Here is a 12,396-nt window from a genome sequence, read left to right as displayed (position 1 = left end):
AGCTTGGCGGATGTAGGTTGTAATTACGGGACCCCCCGGCCTCCGTCTTTCTGTCTTTCCCCGACTTTGCCCTGCCGACCTCTCCCCCCCTTTGATCTGTTTCATGTCACCATTCACACACACATTTACACACCTCACTCTCTCCCTCACTCACACACACACTTTCTTCCCAACACTACCTTCTGTGTGTGCGTGCCTCCGTGTGTGTCTGAGCGCTGCTTTTTGTTGCAGCCAGCGTGTGGTCGTTAATTCACACAGGAGCCTCTTTTCTGGACGTTTGTTCTGAGAGCTTCTTCACCACCGCTCTGAACCTTTATCCTGGTTTCATCCTTTCTGATCTCTGTAAAACCACATCTGCACGTCGAATGTAAAGAATGTTGGTACAGTTTGTGTTTGTAGTCTGTTCGTTGTCAGAGAAAAGTTAACTAGTTTAAATATCACATGAATCAATGAGTATTTTAAGGATCAGTCTCTCTGTTGTGTGTCTGCCTCCTGGTACCCCCCCACCCCCCGTGTCACCTTTTTCCTCCCTTCTGCTCGTCCTCGACCCTCAGCTTGTCGTCTTCTCTTTCTCGAGGGACAGAGAGGTTTAATAGACGAGTAATTATTCTCCAGCACTCGCGCTCTGTTCAGGTGAAACCACAGAGATGAGGCGACCAGCTGTATTTCTGTGTGCGCCCACATATTCTACACATATCAGAGAGAGGTGGGTCATGTTGGCGACTGCTGTCAGGCCTCACATCTACACCAGCTCTGAATGAAACACATTAGATTAAATGTCTTCGGGTGAGAAGCTTGCGTTGCCTCTCTCGGTACCATTTTATCTCCCTGTTTGAAGCAGAGATGCTGTAATCATTTGGTCAGAATCACAATCAGGACGTCCGGGTGGGTGAAAACAGTCACATAAAACACGTTGCAGTTAATGTCTGCTCAGTTGTCTTTGTTGTTTTGGTTTGCTCGTCTTTAGTCGTTGGCTGCATGTGTTTGTGCATATTTATGCACATCACTCGGTCGTGTACGTGTCTGTCCCAGTGTGTATTCTCTGTTTCTCCTGCCGTCTGTGCCACTAATCCCTGAGTGTGTCAGTAATGGCAGGTCCAGGTGTTCTGCTCTGCTCTGCTCCCCCCTCGGGGACTCCTCTTCAGTGTGTGTGTGTGCGTCTCTCATGGGGGGGTTTAAGAGTTGCGAGTAGGGGGCTGTCCAGGATCCCATTTTCCAGAAGGGGAGCGCTGGGCTGGCAGTACCCGCCTCTCACAGCTTGCTCTCGGGTTTCCCCTGGGCACAAGACCACCCCCCCTCTGCTGTTGCCCCCCCGGGACGTCAGGAGCCTCTCTGTCTCTTTATCCCTCATTTTTCCTGCTCTCTCCTCTGATCCCTCACTTGGAAGCCTCAGTTACTTTGCTCTAGATGGAGAGGCTTGTAAACACTGTGTGCATGTGTATTTGTGTTACATATAGAGAGATGAGTGTGTTTGTTTACCTGAGTCTATGTGTGTAACTGTGTTTGAGTTTTCAACGGCAAGCTCCAGCTGCCTGCATCACTTATTTATAGGTCCCACGTACGCGTAGGCGAATGTGGGCGGACCTGTGTGTGTGTGTGTGTGTGTGTGTGTGTGTGTGTGTTGTTGATACATCAGTCACATCCATTTATAGCAGATGCAGTTTGTTTAAAATGATGAATGCACACATGATCCTGTGTGTGGTTCTCACTAAACACTAATTATCCGTTATTATTCACAAGGCAACACTAACAATGCTTTGAAATATAACTTGGCTCCTCGTATAATTGTGTGTATTATTGCAGTTATGTGGGTGTTTCAGTAAATGTCCAAGAGCCTCCTTGTGTGTGTGTGTGTGTGTGTGTGTGTGTGTGTGTGTGTGTCTGTGTGTGTGTGACTCAGGTGAATGTGTTTCTAGGTTAGTGAGCGGTCTGCCAGTCCACCAAACCTCATTCTTATAAATAGATGATATGGCCGCCGGCATGCACACAATGGGATCACACCACTCTGTGTGTGTGTCTTCATGAAAACACGTGCATATGTTGTGTATGTGTGCGTTGGCACGGTGTTGTTGTTTGTCTAACACTCTGCCTGACAGCTGGTTCTCATTTCTGAGTGAACAAACAGCAGACGAGATGGACGGAGGGACGAGGAGCTCGCCGCACGGGGAACGCAGCCGCCGACTCTCCCGGTTTAGGTGCCTCGCTCGGCGTTTTTGACTGAGAGTTGATGAAGTAAATATGCAAAGGGAAACGGGGCACGGTGAGATTAAAGGAGAAGGAGTCTGAAGATGGAGAGGATACAAAAAAAGAGGGAAGTGTGGTTAAGAGGAAGCAGATGTGAGACCTCCTCTGCCACATGCTGCGTGGGAGAGACAGACCAGACGTTGCGTGTACCTCTTTATGTACGCGGCTTTTTTCCATCACTTTATTGGCTTCTTGATTGCCATCAAAGACGATGTTTCCAAGCACGCTGTATTTGTGGCGCTGCTGGTCGTATCGATGGCAGTAATGTCACAGGTTCTTACTCTGATAGCCCCTAAAATGCGCTCGCATACATTTTGAAAGCTCATTCAGCAGCTGAACCACAGAGCTGAGCGCGTTAATCCTCACATACTTCTTTATGTGCATTTCAGTATTTGTTTGTATGACCTGCGCTGACCTTGTCTTAGATTGTTGAGCTGCTCTGTGTGTGTGTAATGCACTATTTGATATTTGTGTAGCGTTTTTTATGCTGTATACTCGGGGCAAACTTGTCATCTGCCAGCCCGCTGTCCACCCACCCCCATCCTTAGCCCCCTGCCCCTAACCTTCTGCCCTCAAACACACTTGCACACACACACAAACACACACTGCCCATATGGAGCAGTTGGCGCCCAAAAGCGTCCAAAGCAGCCGGACCCATTCCCAGGGCAGGAGGTGAGGGTCCCCGTCGCCTGCTTAGAGCGTGTGAATGCATGTGTTTCTGTGCGTGTCCATCCGTCGTGTTCTCGCGGGCTCGAGCCCCGGACAGACTGCCGCAGCGTCCTCTCTGTCTGTCCACGCTGTCTGTCCTCTCTGTCTGTCCACGCTGTCTGTCCTCTCTGTCTGTCCTCGCTGTAGCTCGTGCGCGTATCCATTTGTGTGCGTTTTTCCCGACAGACTGCATCCCGTGTGAGCTGCGAGGACAGCAGCAGAGGACTGTGGGTCCTCGGAGCGTAGGCCAGGGATGCAGCCGGGTCCGCATATGTGTAAACCGCTTCACCAGTTGAGTGTGTGTGTGTGTGGGGGGGTGCATGCTCAAGAGAAAGAGTCAGAAGCTGGTCATGATTTTATCTGCGGTACTCGCTGGTTATGAAAATAAGACGAAGCATTGTTAGTTTCACTCCAACAATCTGACTGGTCAAAGTAAAAGTCCTACTGTGCAAATCTCGATGCATGGCAACCAGTCAGCTAAGCACAGCTGACTGGTTGCCATGTCAACTCGCATGCTAATCACAGAGCCAGGTAGGGATCTTTCTTCTATTGTCTTGTTTGGCTGTGCCGATTGGCTAGTGCAGCATGTGGGACAAAGCGTCCGATTATTGCTGCACGTTAAGGCTCGTACGTTACTGTCAAGTCACGACTGCGACTCCACGTCCAACATCACAGCCAAACAAAGTAATAAGCAGCCTCCCTCAGTAAATGCGATCAAGCCTGCTTTTTCGGAGCAAAACACACAAATTGTGCAATTTATTAGTGAAATGTAATCGTCAGCTGTATGCTGCGGCCCGTCGAAATGATTTTCAACATGGGTCTGAGACGATGCTGTTATTTTAAGCTGCAGGATGTTGTTCACGTGAACGAAGGGTGCACGAATGATGACACGTTTCTCATCAAACTTACTTCAGTGTGGGATTTTGAGTCAGGCTTTAATTGTGTTTGTGTGCATATGTGAGATGGTCAGAGCCAGAATGAGTGTGTGCTGGGCTGCCCAGAGTGAGCCAAGGGTGGAAGTTGTTTTTCTGCCCCCTGTGGTGAGTGTGTGTGCACGCCTGGGGCAGCCTGGGGCCATCGGAGGGGGCCTAGGGAGCGGATGGAGGCAGGATGAAGAGGGAGAGAGGGATGGAGGGATAAGGTCAGCGGGGGTCTTGTGGGGTAAAGGTGCAGGTCTGGGCTGATGGCCAGCCTCAAAGGTGGAGTGGAGAGTTGGACTGGGAGGAACTGGGCTGTAAGGAAGAGAGGGGGAGAACAAGTCTGTACCTGGGATGCTTGGAATAGCAGCCCTGTCCGACTTTCTTTCATCCACTCATGCAAAATTAGAATTAAAGAGAATATTCGACCATACCAGCTCACTGGTGTCCTTCACTCCAATTTATGCTTTTTTATTTGAATAATATTTTATTCTGACAGCTAATTGGGAGGTTAACCTAACAGATGACTTTTTTATTCATTGATAATATCACTTCAGTATCTTAGGCAGTTTCAGCTTTCGTAGCAGCCTTGGGACCTGAAAGCCTTTTGCTGCTACCAGCTGAGCGTCTTTGATTCAAACATCAAAGACGTATAAAAGAGCGAAAGCGTGACGTACATGGATTGTATTTCCATTTCAGGCATTTAGCCGACATCGTTATCCGGGGCTAGCTAAATGAACCCGAGTTGTTCTTGGCTGTCAGCTCATTGACTCATTTCATCAGTCGCTGCACCGCAGCCACACATGCGATATTTCAGATGTACCTGCTGGTTTTTATTTTTAGGGTTTCCAGTAATTATCGGCAGCTCTAATCGTTGCATACGAAGACCTCGACGTCTCCAAAGTTTCTTTTAAATTTAGATTTTGTGGCTTTGATCAGATTTCTCTGTGTGTGTGACAGTTATGACAAACTTGCTGAATTTGGATGGGGGAGGCAGGAACATAAAGTCGATCAGCGTGTGTGTCTCTTCATTACAGCGTTTCACCGAGGCTGCGTCCTCCACACGTTGCCGCGCTGTCTAGCCTATTAGAGAGACACGCGGGGAGTGTGGGTGTGTTGTTTGCATGTGTCTGTTTGTGCGCTCGTCTGTCATTTCAGGTAGACTCGGGCGGTCCGTTAACTTTCTGTCTGCTCTTTTCCATCTTTTAGTGCACACCCATAGGTCCTCTCCTCTCCTCGTTTTCGTCTCCTCTTTCATCCCACCATCTTTTCTCTCTCTTTTGGAGTTCAGAGTCCGTCCATCTGGAACATCCTCCCCCGCCTTCTCTCCCTCGGTCCCGTCCAGGCCGAGACACGGGGGTGAAGGCCAACACCAGTAGGGGACGAACGGTGGGAGAGATGGAGGGACAGAGGGAGAGATGTCAGTGCTATAATGAGTAACAACATGAAAGGTGACGGAGGGAGGGAGTGGAAGAGAGATGAAGACGGAAGAGGAGAGGGACTGCTGAGGACAGAGGGAGGGAGGAAGAATAGAGGGAATGGATGGGAAAGGAGAAGACTGCAGAGTGAGAGATAAAGCGGAGCGGAGCGGTTGGGGCCCCGTGGTCGCTCCGCTCGTTCGTTTTCATTCGCCAGAGAAGAACAGAGAGGAGGAGGAGGAGACGGGGGCAGGAACAGCGTGTGTCGGCGTCCGCCTGTTTCTCTTATTTTTTCTCCTTCAACACTTTCTCTACTCCCCCCACCCCATCCGTCCTCCTCATCTCGCCTCCTCTCGAGGTTTCTTCTCTAATTTAACTTTTCATTGAAATTTTCTTCGCCCCCCCTCCCCGTCCTCCAGTTTCTCCCAGTTTGCCACGCGGCCTTGTCTTGCCAGGTCCCCTCGTGGCCGACTGACAAAGGCGCCGTTAAAAAGCCGTGTGATCCTCCATTTTAGCGCCAGCCACGCTAGTCAGAGGATTAGGGCTCTTTAATGACGCTAATCTCTCCTCCCCTTCTTTCGCGACACCCCCCCCTCAAAAAGTGATTTCACCCTCTTGCTCGAACTAAATCTCCGCGGTGCAATCTCCCCTCCTGTCTCTGTTCAGCCACTTTCCCACCTCAGAAGCGTTACCACTGACTGACTCATACATGCCTTTAATGACCAGCGTGCGTCCACACAGACTTTTCTTTTGAAGGGGTGGCTGGGGGTTATTTACTTCCTTTTTGCCACTTTTCTCACACGTCTGTAAGGTGGCGAGCACACACTCACTCCTTTTCTTTATCTCCACCCGAGTCGTGTTTGACAGAGAATGAGTGAGACGGCGTCAGTAAGCGTTCTGAGTCCTGTGTCCTGTGGAGTGACAGCAGAGCCTTAAATACGGTTGTCTGTTGATGTCCGTGGAGGCTGAACTTCAGTGACACATGAAGAACTTTTTTGTCACAGTAGCAGTTATTGGGGGTTTTGCCCCCCATCATGAGACCGTGAGTTCCACTCAGTCCATTATACTGGTTCTGGTCCATTTGGAGAATCTCCCACTCATGAATCTGTCACACTAAGTAATCCCAGAATCTAAGTCTCACAGAATCCTATTTGCTCATCGCCGTGCCGACATTTACCCCACGGTCGATTCATCACACTGTTTCCACTCCCTCTCAGTGAGACACAATCCACAGCAGAGCCGCCACACACACATTGTAGATGGTTGGTGCGTGTGCACATGTGCGTGCGGGCATGTGCGTGTGTGTGTGCACGCATGTGGATGCGGGTGTGTGTGTGTGTCCGTGCGTGCATGTGGATGCGTGTGCACGTGTGTGTGTGTGCACATGTGCGTGCGTGCATGTGTGTGTGCGGGTGTGCGTGTGCACGTGTGCGTGCGTGCGTGTGCGGGTGTGTGTGTGCACATGTGCGTGCGTGCATGTGTGTGTCCGTGCGTGCATGTGGATGCGTGTGCACGTGTGGGTGTGTGTGTGTGTGTGCACATGTGCGTGCGTGCATGTGTGTGTGCGGGTGTGCGTGTGCACGTGTGCGTGCGTGCGTGTGCGGGTGTGTGTGTGCGCATGTGCGTGCGTGCATGTGCGTGCGTGCATGTGCGTGCGTGCATGTGTGTGTGCTGGGAGAGATTTGTGTAACGCACACAGGGCGTCGGGCTGCAGAAATATTGCGCTCGTAGTGAATCTTGGCACAAATGTCTTCTCTGTGATTGGTTGCTGGCCCAGTTGATAAAGCCGTCAGATAAAAGCAAAGACAACAACGTCTCCTTTCCTCTCTGATCTCCTCGCTCCTTTACATTTTTCAGGCAAATGCTAAATAGCCACGCTGTGCTCCGTCGCAGAGCGCACAAAGAGAAACAGAACAATATCAAGCATTATTCAGCCCTCTCTTTTGTCGCCTCAAATCCATTCTGAAGTGTCTATTAAAGGAGTCGTGGCCTTTTTGTCGCCTCTGTGCCAGACTGCACAGGAGGGAGAAAGAAGGAGAGCGAGGGAGGAAAACAGGAAAAGAGCAGTGCATAATCTCCTATGTATGACAGATAAAGGGAGTGAATATCGCCATCTTTCCGCTCTGCTCTCCACATCATCTAATCGCTTTTGCGACGTTTCAATCTGCCAAGGCCCTAATGAAAATATGATGAGGCGGATCTATGGTCCTCGGGGACAGACGGAGGTACGGGGGAGGAGGGAGGCGAGGAGAAGGAGGGAACGAGGGAGAACGAAGGGAGAGAAAATACACTCTGTCCTTATTTCTGGGCTCCTTCGGGGATACGTAGTTCTTGGAGCTTTCTATTTAGATGTTGCTGATGCCCGAGCGGCTCTGGTTCTCTCTCTACCTTCAGTTTCGTTCCATCCTCCTGTTTTCGTCTTTGTATTTGTATGTTTTTACCTTCCGCAGACTCTTTCTCCCCCTTTTGCCTTCCAAGAAAGGTGAAAGTGTTGTTTCCCCGCTGTTTCTGACGGGGTTAGTTTTTACTCGCTGATCTGCAGCTGTGATTTTAAAAAAGGGGGGCGCAGTTACTCCTTGTAAACTTTCTGTGTCTCCCTGTCTCAGACGGTGATGATGACCCAGCAGGTTTATCCTGGGTGCCTTCCTCGCCCTCCAGTAAGGATGTGGCATCGCCTTCGCAGATACCCGATGGCTGCTGTGACCTTGGCATGGCCACTGGCGGCGAGGAGGAGGGAGGAGCGGGCCTGCCGTACCCGTGCCAGTTCTGTGACAAGTCCTTCAGGTACCACGTTCAGATTTTTGGCTTCGGAAACGTCTGCAGGTAGTAGAAGGAAACGGTAACACGTTCAGATGCATCTCCATGCTTATGAAAATCAGCGTGCATTCTCAGTATCGCCATGGTAACACACGGACCACTAAGGCAAACAGTAAAGGGAGTGAGGTGAATGCGTTTCTCACTCACCTCTCGGGGGACTGAGTCAAGAACCATTTTAAGAACAGCTGTCACGCACACACCGTCATCATCATCATCATCCTCTGTATTACCCACTCTGTCCTCGCTAGCGTCCTTTTCCAACCAACGCTTTGTAAAGACGGTTCGTAGATGTCTGATACATCCAGTTACTTTGACACGGTGCTTTTGTTAAATCACTGTAAGTGTTGCTGCAATAACACAATAAACGTTGTTGCTGGTCTCTCTCAGCCGCCTGAGCTACTTGAAGCGACACGAGCAGATCCACAGCGACAAGCTGCCTTTCAAGTGCACCTTCTGCAGCCGTCTGTTTAAACACAAGCGGAGCCGAGACCGCCACGTCAAGCTCCACACAGGTACGTCCGGACATCTCGCCTGAGACGAGCTGCTGGCCAGCGTTTCAGTTCTCCGGCACGTCTTCTATCCCTGTTTTTAATCCTACATGTCAGGATTGTCTGAGAACTACAAACTATGATGTTTGTGAAGTTGTTATTCGATGAAGCAGAGAGGAAGGAAAACTGTAGGTCTAGTTTCTGCTTTAACATCATCAGTGAAGCTTTTGCCTTTCAATGATTCAGGAGATAAGAAGTACAGCTGTCAGGAGTGTGAGGCTGCTTTCTCTCGCTCTGATCACCTAAAGATCCACCTGAAGACGCACAGGTAACTGCTTCTGAACCTGTCAGCACAATAAAGCGCTCAGAATCGGTGCTGATTCTTGTTTCAATGCCCCGCCCAGCTCCAGCAAACCGTTTAAGTGCAGTGTGTGTAAGCGTGGCTTTTCCTCCACCTCGTCGCTGCAGAGCCACATGCAGGTAAGTGTTACCTGTGGCACTGACCATGAGGTGCACTGCACGACTGCATGCGAGTATTGTTCCTGCACGTGCGTCCTCGCGTCTGAATGTCTGACTCCGCAGGCTCACCGTAAGAACAGAGAGCATCTCGCTCTGAGGAGCGAGAGAGATGGAGGAAAGAAGGGAGCGGGAGGAGACGGCGACCTGGAGCAGGACCTGTACATGTGCGATTACTGCGAGGAGACGTTCAGTCAGACCGACGAGCTGGAAAAACACGTCCTGACCAGACACCCCCAGCTGTCGGACCGGGCCGACCTGCAGTGCATCCACTGTCCTGAGATCTTCCTTGACGAGGCTTCGCTCCTCACGCATATTGAAACGCAGCACGCTAACCGCAAACACAAGTACTGCAGAGCTTTACCTCTCAATCTTCTCCGCTCACCACTTTGATAACCATTACTCACCTCTGGCCTTTTCTGTGTCCACAGATGCCCGGTCTGCTCGGAGCAGTTCCCCTCCGTCGAGGACGTGTACTGCCACCTAGACAGCCATCGCCAGCCCGATTCGTCTAATCACAGCGCTGCCAGTCCCGACCCAGCGCTGGGCAGCGTCGCCTCAATGAGCTCAGCCACTCCAGACTCCAGCGCCAGCCTGGAGAGAGGCTCCACCCCCGACTCCACACTAAAGCACGGCCAGGGCAGCGAACGCAGCCGCAGGAGAGGCGGCGATACCGGCGAGGACGTGGGGATAAACCTGGGCCATCAAGGCGGAGGTGCGTCAGCCACTTATCTCCAAAGTAACTGCACAGTTACCAGTTAGTCTCACTAAAGTACCCTTTGTGTCTGTGCAGGCGGGGGAGGATCCTGGGGTAAAGTGACGTACTCTTGCCCTTACTGCTCAAAGAGAGACTTCCACAGTCTGGCAGTGCTGGAGATCCACTTGAAGACCATCCATGCAGATAAGCCGCAACAGAGCCACACGTGTCAGCTCTGCTTGGAAACTCTGCCGACGCTCTACAACCTCAACGAGCACGTGCGCAAAGCTCACCGTGCGAGCGGAGGAACGGTGGGTGCGGCGGCGGCGGCTTTTCCTCTGCTGCAGTTCACCAACGTCACGGCGTTCCACTGCAACTACTGTCCCGACATGTTCGGGGACATCAACTCTCTGCAAGAGCACATCAGGGTTTCCCACTGCCTGCCCGGTGGCATCATGGCAGGATCCACCACACTAGGTGTGTTTAACCCTTTAAAGCCGGTCGGAGCGGACACGCTCTGTTTTGCGTAACTATTTTTAAATCCCAGTAGCTCTGCAACCACGTAAGCTAGTGCAATAAAAAATTTTGCATATGAAACCGGAGGAGTTGTACTTACATCTGATGCCATCAGCTTGTCCTCGGTCACGGTTTCCTTCCACATACAGCTTTGCAAAACCTGCATAAAAAGCACTTGCAGCAACACAAACATAATATTCCAGAAACACGCTTTGCTGATCCGATCAGCTGTTTGTAACACTTCCTACGTTGGAATAGACGTCAGCGCAAACTATCGTATGACCTGCCCGAAACCGGAAGTGACGTCATTTTCGCGGAAATGTAGTTTTTTACCATCAGGGCCTCATGAGCCTATACTGGTGCTTTTAAAAGTTATGTTTGACTTTATGACTTTCTGTGTGGTTTCTGGGATGCTGAGGACTCATATTGCACTGCTGGAAATAGTTTATTTTGATGCATATGCTGCTTTTTTATAATATTTATTTTCGTTTTTCCTGCAGTATATAAAAATTGGTGTATTTCAAAAATAAAACTATGAAGACACTCAAAATAAATTTCCTGTGGTGGGAAACTATTTTGTGCAACTTTTTTGTATTTACAGTTTTGAGGGATAAGCCTCTTAAATTTCTCTAACTAGAAATATATGTTAAAAAAGCAAAAACGATTTTCAATTTTTTTGTAGTTTTTTGCAATTTATGTAATCACTATGCACTTAATGCAGACATATTATTCAAATCTGGGCTATAATGGTTGTATTGATGTATAGCAACTTGAAATGCTCCCAAAAATGGCTCCACAGCATGTAAACATATAAAATAAGCTCTGGTGGACTTGGTTCTATGGTCGGTCTTAAAGGGTTAAGCATGAACTGCATCAGGTCAGCTGTGAGCTGCTTGTCGGTTACATGGTGTTAAGTACAGTGTCATCATTTCCTGTGACTGTTGTTGCTGCAACGATTAAAGTGAGCTTCTCCATCCTAGAAGGGAACCATGCCTTCTTCTGCAACCAGTGCTCAATGGGTTTCCTGACAGAGTCCTCGCTGACGGAGCACATTCAGCAGACACACTGCACCTCCGCAACAGGTGGAGGAAGTGCATCAGGTGGAGCGGTGGCCAAACTCGAGTCTCCCATACTTCAGGCTGGATCTCAGTCCTTCATGGAGGTGAGGAAAAACTGTAAAATCTGTTAAGTGTAACCAGTAAGAAGAAGAAACGCAGCTCGCCCTCCTCGTTAGTTATTCAGTTCCCGTATCGTGTCGTTTGTTAGTCGGACTGAGACTTTTTAACCCACAGTTCACAGTGGAAACACTGAAACCTGCTGCTGTTTGACACACTGTTCACACTACAAAGACACTTCGAGTAGCTGTTAGCCAGCGTTCATAACTCATTAACACACTGACGTGATTCTGTCTGTAAGCTCGCAGTGGTTGAAATGACTTTTGTCGGTCGCTGTGTGACGACTCGGCGTATTGCATCATAATCTTTAAAAAAAGTAAAGAGTTATTATCCACGCACAGGTTTACTCCTGCCCTTACTGCACCAACTCTCCTATCTTCGGCTCACTCCTCAAGCTCACCAAGCACATAAAGGAGAACCACAAGAACATCCCGCTGGCCAACAACAAACGGCAAGCCAAAGTCGCAGACCTGAGCCCCGCCTCGTCGGACGTCGAGATCTCCTCCCCGAAACGCCACAGGCTCGGAGGGGACTCCACTCCATCCATGGGGAGCAACGGAGATTATCCCTGCAACCAGTGCGATCTGCGGTTTGCTAGTTTTGAGGGTTTCCAGGCCCACCTCAAGTCGCACCTGGAGATGTTGCTGAGGCGCCAGTCCTGCCCCCAGTGCAACAAGGAGGACTTTGAGTCACAGGAGGCGTTGCTCCAACACCTGACGGTACACTACACCACCACGTCCACCCAGTATGTGTGCGAGAGCTGCGATAAACAGTTCTCGTCGGTGGACGACCTGCAGAAACACCTGCTCGACATGCACACGTTTGTCTTGTACCACTGCACTCTCTGCCAGGAGGTCTTTGACTCCAAGGTGTCTATACAGGTAAACGACACGTGGCTCG

General features: G+C 50.1%; 1 protein-coding gene across 4 annotated transcripts in view; it reads left to right on the top strand.

Moving 5' to 3' along the window:
• Positions 1-12,396, top strand: part of znf423 (zinc finger protein 423) — a 130,718-nt gene that overhangs the window by 53,941 nt on the left and 64,381 nt on the right. For 3 of the 4 annotated variants that reach the window (XM_085461088.1, XM_085461086.1, XM_085461085.1), the window contains exons 4-12: positions 7,894-8,071; positions 8,492-8,616; positions 8,839-8,920; positions 8,997-9,072; positions 9,175-9,455; positions 9,540-9,823; positions 9,902-10,282; positions 11,302-11,483; positions 11,838-12,377. In XM_085461088.1, coding sequence (XP_085317214.1) covers positions 7,894-8,071; positions 8,492-8,616; positions 8,839-8,920; positions 8,997-9,072; positions 9,175-9,455; positions 9,540-9,823; positions 9,902-10,282; positions 11,302-11,483; positions 11,838-12,377 — 2,129 coding nt within the window. The remainder of the gene's footprint in view (positions 1-7,893; positions 8,072-8,491; positions 8,617-8,838; positions 8,921-8,996; positions 9,073-9,174; positions 9,456-9,539; positions 9,824-9,901; positions 10,283-11,301; positions 11,484-11,837; positions 12,378-12,396) is intronic. The other variant, XM_085461087.1, reaches the window with a different exon arrangement.

This window comes from Copadichromis virginalis, linkage group LG7 (genome assembly GCF_057382275.1).
Source record: "Copadichromis virginalis isolate Kocher_CV1m ecotype Utaka linkage group LG7, C_Virginalis_male_GT1.1, whole genome shotgun sequence".
Lineage (NCBI taxonomy): Eukaryota > Metazoa > Chordata > Actinopteri > Cichliformes > Cichlidae > Copadichromis > Copadichromis virginalis.
This window is presented reverse-complemented; position numbering and strand designations above follow the sequence as displayed.